The sequence below is a fragment of the Anolis carolinensis genome, unplaced genomic scaffold (assembly GCF_035594765.1).
Source record: "Anolis carolinensis isolate JA03-04 unplaced genomic scaffold, rAnoCar3.1.pri scaffold_9, whole genome shotgun sequence".
In the NCBI taxonomy this organism is placed as follows: Eukaryota; Metazoa; Chordata; class Lepidosauria; order Squamata; family Dactyloidae; genus Anolis; species Anolis carolinensis.
The window spans coordinates 1084145-1104123 of NW_026943820.1; the positions used below are offsets into that span (position 1 = coordinate 1084145).

The window sequence follows — 19979 nt, forward strand, 5'->3', positions numbered from 1 at the left end:
CGCACACACGCCCTTTCCCACCTTCCCGCCAGCAGTGAAACCTTTGTGGCTCTTTGTTCAAATATTAGCTCTTGCCAGGCATACATCTACTCCAGCATTTAAAAGACCGTGTGGGACATAACTTTAGAGTTTATACGGAATCCGGCCCTCTTATCAAACACAGCTGCTTAGATGATGCCTGGGGAGAAAACTGCACAGTCTCAAGGAATAGTTCTGTTCAAAACTTTACTGGGGGAAGAGAAAGTTAAATCCAGTCGAGCAAGCTGTAGCTAAGCGTTCTGCCAAATCAACAAGAAACAAACCAATGCCTGAATATATTTAATGAGAAATTCATAGTTCAAAACACCTGGAGGGAAGGCCCAAGTTGGCCCATGCCTAGACTATAGTGCCTAACAGCACTGACGTGGTTGTGTGTCCCCAGTTTGGCCGTGGCCGCCATCCCGGAGGGCCTCCCCATCGTGGTCACGGTGACCTTAGTGCTGGGTGTCTTGCGAATGGCCAAGAAGCGTGTCATTGTGAAGAAGCTGCCCATCGTGGAAACCCTTGGTAAGTGGCAGGATTTCACTGGGAGGAACCAGGATGCAATGAGGAGGGGACCTTCTAAACCTAGATCGGGGTGTCCGAACCTTTTAAGCCAAGGGCCAGTTCATAGTCTTTCAGATTGTTGGTGGGCCAGACTATAGTTGGGAAAAAGACATGACCACATTCCTATGCACACTGCTTATGTCTTATTTGTAGTGCAAAAAAAAACCCATAAAAGAACAATACAATATATAAAACAAAGAACAACTTTAACCAATGTAAACATACCTGTCTTTCAAAGCCAAAATCCACAAAATTTAGACCAAGAACTGTATCCAAACGAGATTCCCCAATCCTAAACAGGAAAATATGATATGGAAGTAAGGCTACTGCAAGGAAAAGGTGACTTTCTTCAGAAAATACAATGTTGCTCTTACACAGAGCAATCCAAGTGGTTAGTTTATGAACCCAAATTGGTTCCCATGGAGACGCTATCTAACACCTGGAATCTTTCTGTTTATCTTTCAAACAATGAGAATACCTTAATTGCCTCTGCTTGGCATTATCTCATGGCAACTGAAGAGGCTGAGTGATGGGCAACAATCCAGCATCTTCCACCTCCTTCACATCTTTACCAGGGTTAGGGAGACCCTCTGGAAGCAGAGCCTCTGGCAGCGTTTCATGGGAAACATCCTCACTTAAAAGCAGATCTGTCTGTAAAACCATTCCCATTGTCCAAAGAGGAACTACTTTTTTCCTGAGGTACTACAAAGTAGCGGGCTCCAGACCAGGCCTCAAGTGGAAGGAAGGAAGGAAGTCAAGAAAGGGAAGAAGGGAGGAAAGGAAAGAAGCAAGGGAGAGAAGGAGGGAGGCCTGGAGAGACGAGGCCATTGGAAATATGAACAGGGACCGTAATTGGCCCTCCTGACCCAAAATGGACTAACTTGGAAATTGGTTCCTTTGAAACAGTGGGGTTGGTTTGTTTGTGCCATCCTCTACTATTTTGGAAGCCCTCAATTCTCTCAAGCTTTTTTGATGGCTTCAAAGGAAGGCGATAGCAAGCTCCTTCTGAATCCATCAGGCCAAATGAAGTTAGATCTTGACCTACTTTCTTTCTTCTCAGGTTGTTGCAACGTTATCTGTTCTGACAAGACTGGCACGTTAACAGCCAACGAAATGACGGTCACGCAACTTGTAACGTCGGATGGGTTCAAAGCTGAGGTACGTTCCAAGCATTCAAGCTTTGCATCTGCTGCGGATGTTGTTGTTGTTGTGGTATGCCTTTAAGCTATTCCCATCTTAATGTTGACCCTATGGTGAACCTCTTGTGATTCTTCTTGGCAAGATTGCCTTTGCCTTCTTTTTTCTGAGTCAAACCCTGGTCTCCAAGAATCGACTCAGTGTCGTGTTTTGAGCAATGGACTCTGTTACATAGCTGAAGCCCATATAAACTTATATAATGTAGACCTCAGAAGAGTCAGTTGGCTTTGCAACAGGTTCATTTATCTGCTTCTTCTCCCAGGTGAGTGGAGTTGGATACAACGGAGATGGAAAGGTGTTCCTCTTGCCATCCAGAGACGTCATCAAGGAATTCTCAAACATCTCTGTTGGAAAGCTGGTGGAGGTATGGAACTGAATATACAACTCTTTCAATTTCACGGCCTACCAGTTGTTGTTACCACGAATGATCTGGATCCTGTCTAAGGACCTAGTATCATTGGAGAACGTAACAGTTCTGCGCATTCCAAGCAGAATGTGTTATTGCTATCGTTTTATTTTTGTGTTTTCATGGTGATCTTATGCAGATGTTATGCTCATCCCTTTGGAATTGTTCCCAGAAAGACCTGTCGCTATGACATTCTTTGCTTTCCCCATAGAAGCTGGATCCCAATGCTTCCCAAAATTTCCATAATTTTGGCTAATGTGACTACTATTACCGAAAGAGTCGCTTCCATAATGACGATGCAATGGGATCCTGGGAATTGCAATGTGGTGAAGCCCTGGCACTCTTGGTTGTAAAACTACAACTCCCATAGTATTGAGCCATGGCAGTCAAGTGGAGCCAAACTTCATTCATTCTCCAGTGTAGATGCACCTGCAGTTAGATGTGTGTTGAGCATTGTGACACTGAGCATCACACACCAAGCCCATAGTGATATCTATATATGCTTAGACTTCAAGGTCTACATGCTTGGACCTCAAGGTCTACATGCTTGGACCTCAAGGTCTACATGCTTGGACCTTGAGTTCTACATGCTTGGACCTCGAGGTCTACATGCTTGGACCTCAAGTTCTACATGCTTGGACCTCAAGTTCTACAGGCTTGGACTTCAAGGTCTACATACTTGGACCTCAAGGTCTACATGCTTGGACCTCAAGGTCTACATGCTTGGATTTCAATGTCTACATGCATACATCTAATTCATCCATGTGTCATCTCACTTCCATGTATAAATGGATCTCTTCCAGGCTGGTTGTGTTGCCAATAATGCCGAGATCAGGAAGACAACTGTGATGGGACAGCCAACCGAAGGGGCCCTCATAGCCCTGGCGATGAAGGTAGGAGGATTCATTACACCTCCGTCACACGCTAGCGAAGATGTTTAGGACCAACTTCTGGTGTCTCCAACCCACCATCATCTCCAATGTTTGTTACAGATGGAGCTGAGTGACATAAAAGATACTTATATAAGAAGGAAGGAGATCCCCTTCAGCTCCGAACAGAAGTGGATGGCTGTGAAATGCACCATGAAAAATCAGGTACAAAAATGTCATCGTTTCTTTAAAAACTCCATAGAACAAGTTGCTCAAAGAGTAAATAAATGATTCCCAGTTCTCGATAATTTGATTTCCCTTATCTTTCTTGATTTGTGATAGTTAAAGTGGTACCAAGCTGCATTCATTCTGCAGTGTGGACGCATCTCGTCTTCCTCTCAATCGTGAAAAGATATGGGAATATTACCCGCTAATCTCCGTTCCCCTCCTTGTGTCTCCAAGTTCCAGGAAGAGGTCTACTTTATGAAGGGAGCCTTGGAAGAAGTGATGCAGCACTGCACCATGTTCAACAGCGGAGGCATCTCTCTCCCGTTGACGCCGCAACAGAGAGCGGTCTACGTTCAAGAGGAAAAGAGCATGGGATCCCTTGGATTGCGGGGTCAGTCCGCCTTAAGATCCAACGTTGAACTTCATGTGGACCAGGATGTTGGGTATCAGACCTCTTAAATGCTGCGCTGCAATGGGAATACAGTGGAACTTTGACTTAAGAGTGTCCCAACTTAAGACAGTTTTGAGTTTAGAGCCATCGCTGGGTTTCGCTTTGACATAAGAGCAGCATTTTGAGTTAAGAGCAAGAGCTACAGCGAGAATCCATGGCTTCAGGGCTTCAAGGGAGCAGCCTCCAGGCCTCGTCTAGCCTTGGGTTTTATCATATCTGTTCGTTTTTGTCAAGCATTTTGGAGAAAGTTGGAACAGGAATGTTCTGAAATAAGAATACATTGCTTTTCTCCCTTTCTTCCTAGTGCTTGCATTGGCTTCTGGACCAGAACTTGGCTGCTTAACGTTTCTAGGCCTTGCTGGCATCATCGACCCACCAAGACCTGGAGTGAAGGAAGCCGTTCAAGTCCTCGTCAAGTCAGGAGTATCAGTGAAAATGATAACTGGAGACGCCTTGGAAACAGCGCTGGCCGTTGGTGAGTGAGATACCAAAGCTTTGATCCAGTTACTATTCTCAAAAACGGGGAGAAAATAAGGAAGCACCCAATGATATTCACAAGAGAAGAAAAGCACAGCATCTCAAGATGTTGAAAAGATTCAATGTTTAATTAGCTTTAACCCATGGATGTTCTTGAGATGTTCTTTACAATGTTTTTAACACCAAATGCTTCTGGAGTTCTCGGCGCTGCAGAAGTTTATGATTTTTAAGTGCTGATCTTTTTCTACAATACTTTTCAATGAAGGTAGATCTCTGGAATCAGTTCTTGGATGGTCTGCAAATCTCATAAACTTGGTTTACTCTGCTTAATGGTTGGGTTGACGTTCTTCTCAGACATGGAACATCCAGTGTAGAAGATGTCGGAGAATATCGTACTGATGCTCTTCGCTTTCCCTTACCAGATCACCAGTGATGGATCAAGTCCATCTTTTGTTGTCGTTGGGTGCCTTCAAGTCGTTTCTAAGTAATAGTGATCCTAAGGGGAACCTATCATTGGGTTTTCTGGGATTGAGAAGGTATGACTTACTCAAGGTCATCCAGTTGGGAGAAACCATGGATGTAATCATGGAATGTGCAAATTGGAATGGACCTTAGAGAGGACATGGTCTACTGTATTTCAACACATGTTCTACAATGCGAGATGCTACTACGGCATCTCTAACGGATGACTAACGAATCCAACCATTCCTTATCAGATTTGGTCACCAGAAATTCCTCACCAACTAATCTTTTCTTGATTGAAACAATCAAGTACAACACATTTTTTGTTTTTTTCTCTTTCCAGGAAGGACTATTGGCCTTTGCAATGGGAAGATGAAAGCGATGTCTGGGGAGATGCTGGAGAACATCACCGAGTCGGCCTTGTCGTCAACAATCCAAAATGTAATTACGCCCTTGAAGGGATTGTGTGAAGAATGGTGATGGTTCCTAAAATTACAGCAGGCTCACAAAGGTCTCTTTTTTATTCTCCTCATCGTCTAGGTTTCCATCTTCTACCGAACAAGTCCCAAGCACAAACTAAAGATCATAAAGGTATCTCCTCACCCAAACGAGTGCCATCCTTGTATCTCTTCCTGGAATATAGTATGTTCTCCATATTGACATCCGACAACACACTTAGGTCAGATGTCCATCATCTCAATAGGGTTCACTATTGAGATACTTTTGTGTATCCACACGAAGACTGTGATATTGGTGACCATACTAAAATAATTAGATTTTGCACCATTGTGATTGTTATTTTGCTACTAGTGTGCCCAGTTGACTGTTGACATTCTGCTTCTCTTGAGCATCCATTTTCCATTTTCCTCCTTTCATTTCCCTTCTTCTTGCAACTCATTGCTGTGCAAGTAAGAACTGGTCATGTATGGCTGATTCTCTAGCAAAGCTCAAACTGGTATCTTCTATCAACAGTGAAATCAGATAGAGCAACAAGCGAGAATGTTTCTTCCATTGCCCTTGAAACTGAACTACAGTATGACTCCTCCTTTATTCACAGACTCAATATCCACGGTTGAAAAACATGCTCCAAAATATATTCCCCATGGAAGTGTTTGTGGCCATCTCTATGTTCTCAAATGTGATCTTATGCTGTGCTTCCAGCCCAAGTACAGTAGAGTTCCAGTTATCCAACATAAACGGGCGGGCCGAATGTCGGATAACCAAAACTGTCGGATAATATGGTGGCCCTATTATCCCTCCTGGCAAGCCAGGTGCTTGTCTGAGGGAGGAGTCTCATCCCTCCAGCAACAGCCCGGTTTAGAGAAGCCTAGCAACATGCACCGGGCTTCTCCAAAGTGCCGGGTGCTTGCCAGAGGGAAGAGTCTCATCCCTCCAGCAAAAACCCAGTTTAGAGAAGCCTAGCAACATGCACCAGGCTTCCCAAAGTGCCGGGTGCTTGCCGGAGGGAAGAGTCTCATCCCTCCAGCAACAATCCGGTTTAGAGAAACCTAGAAACATGCACCGGGCTTCTCCAACGTGCCGGGTGCTTGCCAGAGGGAAGAGTCTCATCCCTCTAGCAAAAACCCGGTTTAGAGAAGCCTAGCAACATGCACCGGGCTTCTCCAAAGTGCCAGGTGCTTGCCAGAGGGAACAGTCTCATCCCTCCTGCAAAAACCCGGTTTAGAGAAGCCTAGCAACATGCACCAGGCTTCTCCAAAGTGCCGGGTGCTTGCCAGAGGGAAGAGTCTCATCCCTCCAGCAAAAACCCGGTTTAGAGAAGCCTAGCAACATGCACCGGGCTTCTCCAAAGTGCCGGGTGCTTGCCAGAGGGAAGAGTCTCATCCCTCCTGCAAAAACCCAGTTTAGAGAAGCCTAGCAACATGCACCAGGCTTCTCCAAAGTGCCGGGTGCTTGCCAGAGGGAAGAGTCTCATCCCTCCAGCAAGCACCCTGGGCCACGTGGCCTGGCATGTCGAATAATACGGTACGTCCGACAATCAGAAGTCAGATAATCGGAACTCTACTGTATAGCACAATTCAGGGTTCACAGTTATCCACGGTTTCAAGTATCGGAATATATCCTCTGCAGTTAAGGGGACATACTGCATTGCTAATGGACGGAAATACAATGAAATTATGTTTCCCTCTTTTTGTTTCGCCTTTCCTTTGCCCTTTGTCCTTATAGTTTATAAGTGAGCTTTGTTTGCTTTGGTGGCTGTGGCTCGACTTAGTTGACATTTGCAGAAGCGAGCTAGCAAACACAGCAGCTCTCCACTTGTTGGTCAGCTGATCTCTAATATATCTCTATCAATATGTTTTGTAATGATCCTGGAAAGGCTAATCAGAGGAGGCTATTGATTCATTAAACTCTGAAAATGCCCTGATTCGTTCATTAGAGGCTATGCCCACAACATATCTTGATTGGCTGGCTGACGATTATTGCAGCAACCGAAAAAAATACCTTCCCTGATTGGCTAGCCAAGTCCGTTTCAACTGTTTGCAGTTCATATCATTGTTTAGATGTGATCACACTGGCATGAAAAACTATCCTTGAACTAATATTGAATACACTGTATATAATGAGGGTTTATTTTCCTTGGATCAATTGAGTTTCGCAATTAGGCTTCGGCTGAAATGGGTAACGCTCGCTCCCAAATTCGGGCACAAATTGATCAATATCTCCAAATGCGGTTGTTTTTCCGGGCTGTTTGGCTGATATGCACCCTGAGTCACACAGGAGAGAGAAAGATGGATTCTTTCATCCTACTTATATTCCTAACAGCCTAAGGCCATGAGACTGAGGATGCCTGCCATAGATGTGGGTGAAACGTCAGGAAAGAATGCTTCTGGAACATGGCCATACAGCCCAGAAAACACACAACAACCCTGTGATTCTGGCCATGAAAGCCTTCGACAATATCTCCAAATTCTATGTTTACGAATCCAAGGATTCAATGCTTGACATTCAATGGCTTTCTTGATGGGAAATTTGTGTTACATCTGTTTCTCTCTGTGTGTTTTTCCTCCAAGAGGCATCGTTTTCAACCGAACATGTAATCCATCTTGGTGGATACTGATATTGATATCCATTTCTCACTTCTCCAGGCTTTGCAACAGGCTGGAGCCATTGTGGGAATGACTGGGGATGGAGTGAACGATGCCGTAGCTCTGAAATCTGCAGATATCGGGGTTGCAATGGGGCGGGCGGGAACCGACGTCAGCAAGGAGGCTGCAAACATGATCCTCGTGGATGATGACTTCTCAACCATCATGTAGGTGTCCCTTAGGTGAAGATTTGTGGTTCTTGTCAAAAGTGAATGTATTGTAGTTTTCTTAGCAAGCTTTGCCTTCCTCTGAGATAGAGTCACTTGTCCATGGCCACCCAACACGTTTCCGTGGTTCAACGAGGATTCAAATCCTGGTTTCCATAGTCCTATTCCAAACCACTATGCTATGCCATGTTGGCTCTCTGACCAACCACAAAAGGACCAACAAACCACTGGAACTGAGAAATTACAACATACTTCTCTTTCCTTTCCACCAGGAATGCCATCGAAGAAGGGAAAGGCATATTTTACAACATTAAAAATTTTGTTCGGTTTCAGCTCAGCACGTAAGTGGTTCTTGCCTTGACCATCAGTGTTAAGACATATTACTTTTTCGGGAGGGAGAGACTTTTGGAAGTTCTGAAACTTTTGCAAACTCTGAAAGGATCTCCGTTGGGACATCTGAGTCTTCATCAAAGGCTTATCATATCTTTTGTTTTCTTCTTTCTTGTCAGGAGCATCTCCGCTCTAAGTCTAATCGCTCTGTCTACCATATTCAATTTGCCAAATCCACTCAACGCCATGCAGATCCTGTGGATCAATATTATAATGGACGGTCCTCCAGCTCAAAGGTGAGAAAAGGGGAACGGTAGGATCAGGACGATGGGAAAGATCTTGTGTGAACCTTCTCCTTCTCTTATCTCAAATAGTCTTCCAAAACTGGCCATATAATGGCATTCTCTTATTACAGTAGGACCTCTACTTTCATGGGAGTGAGGGGTGTAGGTTCTCCGTGAAAGTAGAAAAAGTGAATGAAGAAACACTTCACTTACTTATGGGGATGCTTTCCTTAGAAACTGTAGGTCCTCCAGAACAATTCTATGGTCAACTTCCAGCAGAGGAAATTGAACACAGAATCAAACTAGAGAACATACAATTAGAAGATGACAATAGGATCGCAACGGACCTACAAATGGAGGAGGTTGACCATAAAATTGAATTGGGAGACCTACAAATATCTAGAGAAATGTTATCTCTAAGAATCAATAGATTCCCCAGCAAGATGATTTCTGGAGGTTCAATCCATCTGCAAAAATGAAACCCACAAACATGGAAGATGAACTGTAAGATGATGGGTTAAAAGATTCCACAGGAATGAAATGTAGTTATTTGCCTTCCTCATAATGCAAATATGGACACTACCAGACACTGCTGAACTTAGGGGTGTGATTTGAGTCTTTACGACAAGATTAAAGGGATCGTGAATCTGTATCCTTATGATCATGTGTCTTTCTCTGGGACTTGAGAACAGTTTGGGTGTCGAACCAGTGGACAAGGATGCCATCAGGCAGCCTCCAAGGAACGTCACGGACACCATTCTCAGCAAGTCTTTGGTCCTCAAGATCCTCCTTTCGGCCACCGTCATCATCAGTGGAACCATGTTTGTCTATTGGAAGGAGGTGAGAAAGCAGGCCTAAGTCATGTCCCTAAATATTGAGCTGATATTCTAAGTTACTGTTGGGCAATGAAGGGAAATTTCACAGAGGAGCAATGTTTCTCGTGGGTTGGGCAAGCTCCTCCTCAAGGGATCTGCCACAGTTAGATTCCTATGGAAAACACATCTTTCTGGATTGATTTTTCTCCTGGATTCTAACAAAACTTCTTGTCACTCATTAGAGGTGTGCAATTATTTCGTTAGTCATCGTAAGTCGGATCAAATTCGTTAAATTCGTACTTCCGAAGCAATATCTATACCTAAGTAAGCCACTCCGAGTCCCCTTGGGGAGATGGAGGCGGGGTACAAAAATAAAATAATTTAATAATTTATAATAATATTTTATCGCTTTTAAACTTATTTATTATGCAATGCTTTTGACATGAAATTTAATAATAATAATAATAATAATAATAATAATAATAATAATAAAATCAGATGTATGAATAATTCTGAAAGTTGGGGTGACTGATCCCCAGTTGTCTTGTGTCATTGGATAGAAAATTCAAGGAGATAGCTCTTGCAGTATTTGTTAAATGTTGTTTATAAAACTTTGAAAATTCCCCAAAAATTGGTTAAGTGAAACATTCTGAAACTTGACGGGCTCACAGTAGTAAATGTGTTCTGAAAGTTGGGGTGAATGCTCCCCTGTTGTCTTGTGTCATTGGACAGAAAATTCAAGTTTGCTCTTGTATTTTTTTAATGTTGTTTATAAAAACTTTGAACATTTCCCAAAAATTGGTTGATAAGTGAAACATTCTGAAACTTGATGAGCTCACAGTAGTAAATGTGTTCTATCCTTGTAGCAAGTTTCACCCCAATCGCTGTAAAAATGAGAAAGGAGTCCCTGAAGTTGCCCCACTTGCGGAATTACTTGAAAAAGTCACGAAATTTCATTACTAGAATGAAATTTTCACGAATGATACTTTAGAAACGCAATGAATGCGTCCCCTAATTTTGTAACATTTTTTTTCAACAATCGCACAGCCCTATCGCTTATCCATCACTGCGTGTAGATGTAAGGCTCTGCATGTACCGCTTGGCAGAATGGTGCCTCTAATCTGTCTTTTAGGAGAACGTCAAGGTGGCCCTGACTTTGCAAACAAAAGGGCCATTGTGAGGCACGAGACCTTGACTTTGCACACTCTGCAAACACCCAAGAAAAGAAAAGAGGATCTTTCTCTCTTGACCGATGCCTTTTCTCACTTCCAGATTCCAGAAAGTGGCATAACCCCACGGACCACAACAATGACTTTCACGTGTTTTGTCTTCTTTGACCTCTTCAATGCCTTGACGTGTCGCTCTCAGGTGAGAAAGGCCTCCCGAGAGCATGATTTACAAGCAAAATATTTTATGAGTAGATGTTTTTTTTTGGGTGACTGAGATAACGCTTGTGAAGATCTGCTCTTTATGTTGCGCATTGGCATATCTTTGTTCCTAAGAGTTCAAAGAAAAAACAGTCTAACAACTGAGAAACCTAAGTGGCCCTGCCTGAATACTAGTGGATATTTATCACAAAGGAGAAGCGAGTATTTTACTCTTCTCAGGAAGATCATACTTTACAAAAAGGTTATGATTATGCCAAATGGTGTGAATGCCAAATGATCTCCAAAAAGGGTCGCACTTCCAAATGGTTACGGAGATATACATCCATCTCCTTTGTTTTCCTTTCCCCCTCCAGACCAAACTGATATTAGAAATCGGCCTTTTCCGGAACCGCATGTTCTTATATTCCGTCCTGGGGTCCATTCTGGGCCAGATGGCGGTGATCTACATCCCTCCCTTGCAGAGGATCTTCCAGACAGAGAATTTGGGCGCTTTGGGTAAGCTTGAGCACGGAATGCATTCATTCCTTCATAGAAGGCTGGAGCAACTCAACCGTGGTCAATATTTGGAGAAGCGACTACATCTTGATATATTTCTGTATCTTTAGTATGATATAAGGAGCCGCAGTGGCGCAATGGGTTAAACCCTTGTGCTGGCTGGACTGCTGACCTGAAGGCTGCCAGTTCGAATCCGCAAGATGGGGTGAGCTCCCATGTGTCAGCTCTAGCTTGCAGGGACATGAGAGAAGCCTCCCAGCAGGATGGTAACAAACCCCTGGGCAACATCTGTTTAGACAGCCAATTCTCTCACACCGGAAGCGACTTGCAGTATGTTCTCAATATGCCTAGTCATTAGAACTTCTGTGAAGATTTCAGAGTCCACTTCATCCAATGCATTTCTTTTTCTTATCGGCAGATTTGTTGCTCCTCGCAGCCTTGGGGTCTTTGGTTTTCATCCTCTCGGAGTTGGCCAAAGTCGGAGAGAGGTATTGTTGCGGCCGACCCAAGACAGACCAGTTCCCGTTGGAAGCCGTGTGACTACAAGAATTAGACTTGTGGCAACTTGAAGACTCACGTGTGCTTTTGTGACTTGCAAGCCCACCTTTTGGTGGTCCGTGAAGGCAGACGTGGTGTTTCAATGACATTGTCAAATCCTGGAAAACTATTGGATGCAGAGAAAATCCGCATATAATGCGAGATCCATGAAACGATCACCAGCCGATGAGACCTTTTCCTCATTTCACAGACTGATCCATTAAAGCTTTCCAGAAGAGACGGACCGCTTCTCATCTTACAATTATGCGTTTTAGAGAAGACCGGTCCAGAGGAACATCACTGTGAATCCATGACACCAGCACCATCATCATTTTGTTTATTTATTTAAGTTGCAATAACACCTTTTGCTAATAAAACATGTCTTAAGGGCTAACAGGTGGCGAGAGAGTTCTTAGCTGGAATTGCCATTTGGTGTGGAAGTTTCCGTGCGGAAACGGTTGGACATTTATGTTGAACATCTATATTCAAAGCGTGAGTTCTCAACCTGAGTTGTTCCAACCGTGAGATATAATCACATTTGCTGCATGATTCACATCGCAAAGAAGTATGTACTCTCAATTGTGGGCAACTGCATAAATTCTGGATTTTTTCCCAACCGCATGGGCTGTAAATCCTGGAGTAGGCTTTCAAATACCAGGCAAGTTTATTGTAACAAAGACACTTAATCCTTGAGCTTTCCGATGCTTTCACTAGGCTTGACTGAAACGTGAGATTGAAGCCATGATTTGTAAACATTGATCCGGACTGACCATATTAAATGACCTTATTCACTGGCATCAGATACATGGGAACTAGCCGAGTCTTATGTGCTGGAGCCAAGATTCCTACTGCCATGATTCTGGGAGTTGTAGTCTCCATTTCCCAAATTCCAGATGCCACACTTTAATTGGAAACCAACTGCACCATTACATGATCCCATACCCTTAAAATGAAATCTAACTCAATCAGAATGCTCTGGTTCCTGACATTTCCCTTAAAGCTGGGAACTGTTCCTCTGTTCTTCCAAATTAGTCTGGAAGAACTGGCTTTGGTTTGGTTTTCATGGAAGACAGAAAAAATAATGATAATAATATACCAGTCCTGGGCAAACTCCAGGCATTTTGGACTTCCAACTCCCACAATTCCTAACAGTCTCAGGCCTTTTCCTTTTAAAAGGGATTTATAGCCCCCTTTAAAAACCTAACCAATCTTTTTAATCCCTGCCAATTTTTTTGCTTTTGGTTTAGCAACTTTGTTTATACATTTGTTCCATTTTCACGCAGACTGCTTTAAACCATACAGAGCCTTTTTTAACTGATAAACTTTCCAATATGGTTGATGCTCCTAACCCTGAGCTTGCTTCATATAAATGTCCTTACTTAAGTCAGCATTTAAATAAGCTGTTTCAAAATCAAAATGTCTAATTTTGTATCCTTTCTGTCCTGCTAGAGCCATAATTAATCTCAAAAATTCTCATTTTGCAGCTGGGGTAAATGTTTCATCATATGTTTCAAATTGTTTTTGTTGAAATCCCTGGGCTACTAGTCTAGCTTTGTATTTACAGGTATTTCTATACCCCCCCCCCCTCCCCCTTGAACCAATTGATGGGATATCTGGGCTATACTGGGCCCATAACCCTTGAAAAGGAAGGGGCCCGAGGCTGTTAGGAATGGTGGGAGTTGAAGTCCATATCACCCGGAGGGAGGGGCCAAATTTGCCCATGCCTGCTTTATATAGTTGTGGCCTTCAATTCCCATGATCGCTCAATGTTGGCAATATTGGCTGATGGGAGGGACTGAGCCATAACTCCAAACTATACCCAAATCAGGGTCTCATCCCATCCCATCACTGTTTATCTATCCAACTGTCTGTGGAATATGCCTCCCAACAAAGCCACCATCTCAATGACCACCCAAGTGGGTGGGAAATCTAAAGCTCAGAGACTCCCTCACTTTGCGCTCAGGCAAAAGCTTCCAGGCTTTATTCTGAGTTGTTGTTGTCCCCATCTTCGTCTGGGACCCGCAATCCCTCGCTCTGGCGGCTCTTTCCGATCATCTCCAGCAGGGCCTGCGCCTCGGGGTCGGCGTCCAGGATGCTCTTGGGATCTTTGCCCTGAAAGACAAGTTGGAGGAGGGAGAAAGGGCAGGAAGTCAAGAACGGAATAAAGTGGGGTTCTCAATATGCGATCGCGAAGGGCTCTGCGGTGCCATGACACTTCCCACCTCCTCCTCTTTCTTCCTCCTGAGAAATGTAGGGAAATTCTATTTGGAGCTGCCAGGAACAACAGAGGGCTGGACTGGATGGCCCCTGGGGTTTCTGTTGTTGTTTTTACTACTACTACTACAAAGGCTGAAAGGCCATCTGTTGGGGGAGCTTTGATTGTGCTTTTCCTGCATGGCAGAAGAGGGTTGAACTGGATGACCCCTGGGTTTTCTGTTGTTGTTACTGTTATTATTATTATTATTATTACGTCTACTACAGCTACTGCTACAAAGGCTGAATGGTCATCTGTTGGGGCGATTTGATTGTGCTTTTCTTGCATGGCAGAAGAGGGTTGGATTGGATGGCCCCTGGGTTTTCTGTTGTTGCTGCTGCTGCAGTAGTAGTAGTAGTAGTAGTAGTAGTAATAATAATAATAATAATTACTGTTCTGGAACACAACACACCAGACATCACAGTTGTGGAAAAGAACAAGGTTTGGATCATTGATGTTGCCATCCCAGGTGACAGTCGCATTGAAGAAAAACAACAGGAAAAACTCAGCCGCTCTCAGGACCTCAAGATTGAACTTCAAAGACTCTGGCAGAAACCAGTGCAGGTGGTCCCGGTGGTGATGGGCACACTGGGTGCCGTGCCAAAAGATCTCAGCCGGCATTTGGAAACAATAGACATTGACAAAATTACGATCTGCCAACTGCAAAAGGCCACCTGACTGGGATCTGCACGCATCATCCGAAAATACATCACACAGTCCTAGACACTTGGGAAGTGTTCGACTTGTGGTTTTGTGAAACGAAATCCAGCATATCTATCTTGTTTGCTGTGTCATACAATGTCGTTGTGTCAATAATAATAATAATTACAAAGGCTGAATGGCCATCTGTTGGGGGTGTTCTGACTGTGCTTTTCCTGCATGGCAAGAGAGGATTGGATTGGATGACCCCTGGATTTTCTGTTGTTGTTGTTACTGTTATTACTACTACTACTACTACTACTACTAGCTGCTGGGAACAACAGAGGGCTGGACTGGATGGCCCCTGGGGTTTCTGTAGTTGTTGTTGCTATTGTTGTTATTACTACTACTACTACTACTACTACTACTACAAAGGCTGAATGGTCATCTGTTGTGGAAGTTTTGATTGTGCTTTTCCTGCAGGTCAGAAGAGGGTTGGACTGGAAGGCCTCCTCCTTCCCTTCTCCTTTTCTCTTTCCCTTCTTTTTTTCTCCTTCTTTCTCCTCTTCCTCCCTTCTCCAGCTCTGAGGAGGCTCATATCACAATGTCTTTTTGTGACTCTGTCCTTCCTTTCACACACAGGCCACCTTTCTATCCCAGCAGCATCACAGAGGGCCACTTCACCTAGCAAAACCCTTTGTAGGATGGACAGATGGACACGACAGATGCCGACTATTCCTGCACAGGTCATGGTCAAGCTGTGCCGGAGCCTTTTCTTGGCCTCACTGAGCCCATTTCAAGGGAAAGTCACGTTGCTTCTCCTCGGTTTGCTCTGCAAACAACGGAACGGGTTTGGCAAGGCGGCCGACCCGACCGAACACAGAGACACAGCACAGCCTGCTTCGCGGCTCCTGCCGAACAGGTTGCACCAGGTTCTAAATGTTCTTGAAAGGGATGGAGAAGCAAAGCTGCGTCACAGCACTGCAATCCAGTAAACAGCTAGGGTTTGCAGCTGCAAGGCCATTCAGTGCTAACCAAGCTCACCCACTGCAACATTCGCACAAGGGTTCAGTCTCCCACCCTGGACATCATTCTACAGGTATATTTCCAAACAGATTTCACCACCTCCCAACAAATGATGCCCCCAGGCTTTGGAGCTTCAAAGCTATTCAACGCTCATCAAGCTGGCCGACGGCAACATTTGCATTGGCTTCCAACAGACAAGAGTTCTTTCTTTCTCCCACCCTGGACATCATTCCACAGATATATGAACCCCACTTGTCTCGTTTTCAAAAGACCTCACAAGTCTGAGGATGCCTGCCATAGATGTGGGTGAAACGTCAGGAGAGAATGCTTCTGGAACCTGGCCAGACAGCCCGGAAATCTCAGTTTTAGATCTCTCTCTGAATCTTTCTCACATTTTTTCTAGCATGCATGGCTTTTTCATTTCCAGATGAAAATAATATTAATAATTATTAGCATTATCATAATCATAATCGTTATCATTATTATTACCGTATATACTCTAGTATAATCCGACCTGAATATAAGCCGAGGCACCTAATTTTACCACAAAAAAACTGGGAAAACATTGACTCCAGTATAAGCCGAGATACCAATAAAATTACATGAACTGAGGCATCAGTAGTTTAAATGTTTTTGAATCTTTACATCAAATTGTAACTTAAGATATGACTGTTCAACTCTGATTAAATCATTATTTTCATCTTCTTCAATGTAAATGTACTTATGTATCCTTTTAATAATAATAGAGTGAAATAATAAATGTAATAATAATAATAAATGCAGTAAAATAATAAATGTAATAATAGAGTAAAATAATAAATGTATTAATCATAATAAAAATAGAGTAAAATAAATGTAAAAGTAACAATAGAGTAAAATAATAAATGTAATAATAATAATTAATAGAGTAAAATAATAAATGTAATAATAAATGCAGTAAAATAATAAATATAATAATAGAGTAAAATAATAAATGTAATAATAATAATTAATAGAGTAAAATAATAATTGTAACAATACCAATAATAATAGAGAAAAATAATAAATATACCATATATACTTGAGTATAAGCTGACCTGAATATAAGCCCACCAGGACCCTCACCCGAGTATAAGCCGAGGAGGGTTTTCAGTACTAAAAAAGGGCTGAAAAACTAGGCTTATACTTGAGTATATACAGTAATCATTGTTGTTGTTGCTATTATTGTTATTATTCCTCTTAAAAGAGACTCAAAGTGGCTGTCGCCTGGGATTGCAACATTATTATTATTATTATTATTATTATTATTATTATTATTATTATTATTATGTATGACACAGCAAACAAGATAGATATGCTGGATTTCGTATCACAAAATCACAAGTTGAACAGTTCCAAAGTGTATTATATTATTATTATTATTATTATTATTATTATTATTATTATTATCATCATCATCAGAGCTGGACTGCCTTAAGAGACAGGAACAAGGAAAGAGAGAAAGTATGTGTTCTCAGGGTGGGTGGTTCCTGACTTTAAAATAGTTATTATTATATTATTGACTCAGAAAGGTCACTTTCACATCCATTCAAGCCGTCCGGGCAGAGGACAAAGGAGGGTATACACGGCAAATTTGTAAAACACACCAGAAAGGACAACCCAAAACCATAAAAGACATAAAGCAAAGGACTTCTATCAGAGCTCGGAGGAAGATAACAATCGCAACAGCAAGCAAAGAAAACCAGAGAAGTCTGGGAAACATTCAAAACTCTCCTCCGGCAGAGTCCCATTGTAAACGTTCTATAAAAGGCAGATAATAAGATGTATTTCTGTGAAATACGCATATTAAAATACACATAACAAAGGATGAAAATACAGTGAACAACAAAAAAGGCCCAACGTCTGGGATACACTCAGCCAACGGTCAAGCCCTTGCCCTGGGCATATTGAGCATGGCTTTGATGGGTGAAAAGGGTCAGTGTTGCCGTCCTGGGAGCGCAAGGGGTCACTTACGTCGGGGTCTCCCGGGGGCTCTCCCACGGCCCACACCTCCATGGCGTTGAAGGTGAAGTTCTCCTTGGCCGAGAGCTGTGGGCTGTTGTAGGTGGTGCAGCGGGGCTTGGCTTTGCTGTGCCCCTTCCCGTAGTTGCTGTCCACCCAGAGGCCAAAGTATTCGTGCTGACCGCCCATGCCCTGCCAGGAAAGGAACGCACGACATGCATGAGATCCAGGCAGAAACTGAGATTCGAACAAGCACAAACAGGGACAGAAAATGACCGACCCACTGACCGACCAATAGGCAGGTAGCCACCTGCATTGTTATTTATCCTCCTGACCAAACCAATGGCCCACTGAGGCTGGATTTACACTGCCATGTAATCCAGTTTCTGAATACAGATTATCCGCTTCGAACTGGATTATATGAGTCTACACTGCCATTGGTACCGTCTGGAGAAAATTTGTCACACAATGGTGTTCTAAGCAGAACTGGGCTCTCAAGGAACAGCAATCTGAGAACCTATATATATATATATATGTGTGTGTGTGTGTGTGTGTGTGTGTATATATCTCACATATATAAACACATATATACATATATACATACACACACACATATATACACACACATATGTACATATATATATATATATATATATATACATACACGCACAAATATATACACACACACATATATATACACACACGTATGTAAGTATATATATACATACACGCACAAATATATACACACACACATATATATACACACACGTATGTAAGTATATATATACATACACGCACAAATATATACACACACACATATATATACACACACGTATGTAAGTATATATATACATACACGCACAAATATATACACACACACATATATACACACACACATATACACATGCACATATACATATATACACACACGCATACCATATATACAATAATATAAACCAACCCGAATGTAAGACGAGGCACCTAATTTTATCCCCAAAACACTGGGAAAACTTATTGACACAAGTATAAGCCAGGGGTGAGAAATGCAACAACTGGTCAATTTCAAAAATAAAAAGATACCAATAAAATTACATTATTTGAAGCATCAGAAATGTTTTGGAATATTTACATATAATGATAATTTAAGATAATAAGACTTTAATAAGATAAGTATATACAGTAATCAGAATTGGACAGCCTTGAGTATAAGCCGACCCGAACATAAGTGGACCAGGACCCTCACTCAAGTATAAGCTGAGGGGGGGGGCTATTTCAGCCTTTAAAAAGGGCTGAAAAACCTGGCTTATACTCGAGTATGTATGGTATGTATGTGTGTGTATAGATAGATAGATAGATAGATAGATAGATAGATAGATAGATAGATAGATAGAAGCACTGAGCTGCTGAACTTGCGGACTGAAAGGTTGCAGGTTCGAATGCAGGGAGTGGGATGAACTCCCGCTTTTAGCCCCAGCTTCTGCCAACCTAGCTGTTTGAAAACATGCAGATGTGAGTAGATCAATAGGTACTGCTCCGGCGGGAAGGGAATGGCACTCCATGAAGTCATGCCCCAAAAGAGCCACACTCTGAGACCAATTCTGGCAGGAACTGCCTTGTACTCACCAGTCCGTTTGGCATCGTCTGCTGCCCGTGATTCAAGTACATGTAATGGTCATTGTAGCCCGTGTAAGTGAACACGCCGAGCGTAGGGGACACAGAGAAGAGGAAGCACTCGTTGTTGCCTGTAAACAACAGAGGCACAAAGAGACGGAGAGGGAAATGTCACTGGGATCATTTCCACCTAGGTGCTTTTTGTCTCTCCACATATTCCCAAAGCCTATCTTTTGTGTAGGTTGCAAAGCTCCTCAGACTAAGACAATGATGGGCAAGCTTTTGCGCTTGGTGTGTCAAAATTCACCAAAATATCTAGCATGACTTGGGTGGTGTGTCACTTTGAGAGAAAAAACTCATAATTTTGCAATATGTATAGTTTAAATAACAAAAATATATAATCGTAATATATAACTGTATTTAATAAATCAAAAACTGACCAGGAGGTCATAAGTTCGAGGCCGCTCGGAGCCTATGTTTGTTTGTCTTTGTTCTATGTTAAAAGGCATTGAATGTTTGCCTAATATGTGTAATGTGATCCGCCCTGAGTCCCCTTCGGGGTGAGAAGGGCGGAATATAAATGCTGTAGATAAATAAATAAATAAATAAATAAAAACTATTTACTACCATTATTTCCATGTACAAGAATCTATGGTACCTCTTGCAGTTTCCAC

General features: G+C 42.6%; 3 protein-coding genes across 5 annotated transcripts in view; 1 reads left to right on the forward strand and 2 right to left on the reverse strand.

Annotated features, from left to right (window-relative positions):
* Nucleotides 1-12189, forward strand: part of atp2c2 (ATPase secretory pathway Ca2+ transporting 2) — a 25883-nt gene extending 13694 nt beyond the window's left edge. Inside the window, exons 12-27 of one of the 3 annotated variants that reach the window (XM_062961812.1) lie at nucleotides 422-546; nucleotides 1646-1743; nucleotides 2045-2146; nucleotides 2992-3081; nucleotides 3181-3282; nucleotides 3520-3676; nucleotides 4041-4211; nucleotides 5019-5116; nucleotides 5216-5266; nucleotides 7780-7946; nucleotides 8219-8287; nucleotides 8456-8572; nucleotides 9253-9400; nucleotides 10648-10743; nucleotides 11117-11258; nucleotides 11677-12189. In XM_062961812.1, coding sequence (XP_062817882.1) covers nucleotides 422-546; nucleotides 1646-1743; nucleotides 2045-2146; nucleotides 2992-3081; nucleotides 3181-3282; nucleotides 3520-3676; nucleotides 4041-4211; nucleotides 5019-5116; nucleotides 5216-5266; nucleotides 7780-7946; nucleotides 8219-8287; nucleotides 8456-8572; nucleotides 9253-9400; nucleotides 10648-10743; nucleotides 11117-11258; nucleotides 11677-11798 — 1855 coding nt within the window. In that variant the 3' untranslated portion in view covers nucleotides 11799-12189. Of the gene's footprint in view, nucleotides 1-421; nucleotides 547-1645; nucleotides 1744-2044; nucleotides 2147-2991; nucleotides 3082-3180; nucleotides 3283-3519; nucleotides 3677-4040; nucleotides 4212-5018; nucleotides 5117-5215; nucleotides 5267-7779; nucleotides 7947-8218; nucleotides 8288-8455; nucleotides 8573-9247; nucleotides 9401-10647; nucleotides 10763-11116; nucleotides 11259-11676 lie in introns of those variants that run through there. The other 2 variants (XR_010000582.1, XM_062961813.1) reach the window with 2 other exon arrangements.
* kcng4 (potassium voltage-gated channel modifier subfamily G member 4) overlaps nucleotides 1-19979 on the reverse strand; it is a 383395-nt gene that overhangs the window by 65836 nt on the left and 297580 nt on the right. The gene's annotated exons all lie outside the window — the stretch shown is intronic.
* Nucleotides 12123-19979, reverse strand: part of meak7 (MTOR associated protein, eak-7 homolog) — a 24508-nt gene continuing 16651 nt past the window's right edge. Inside the window, exons 6-8 of the mRNA XM_003229235.3 lie at nucleotides 19318-19436; nucleotides 17707-17886; nucleotides 12123-13907 (exon numbers count right to left, since the gene is read on the reverse strand). Coding sequence (XP_003229283.1) covers nucleotides 13776-13907; nucleotides 17707-17886; nucleotides 19318-19436 — 431 coding nt within the window. The 3' untranslated portion in view covers nucleotides 12123-13775. The remainder of the gene's footprint in view (nucleotides 13908-17706; nucleotides 17887-19317; nucleotides 19437-19979) is intronic.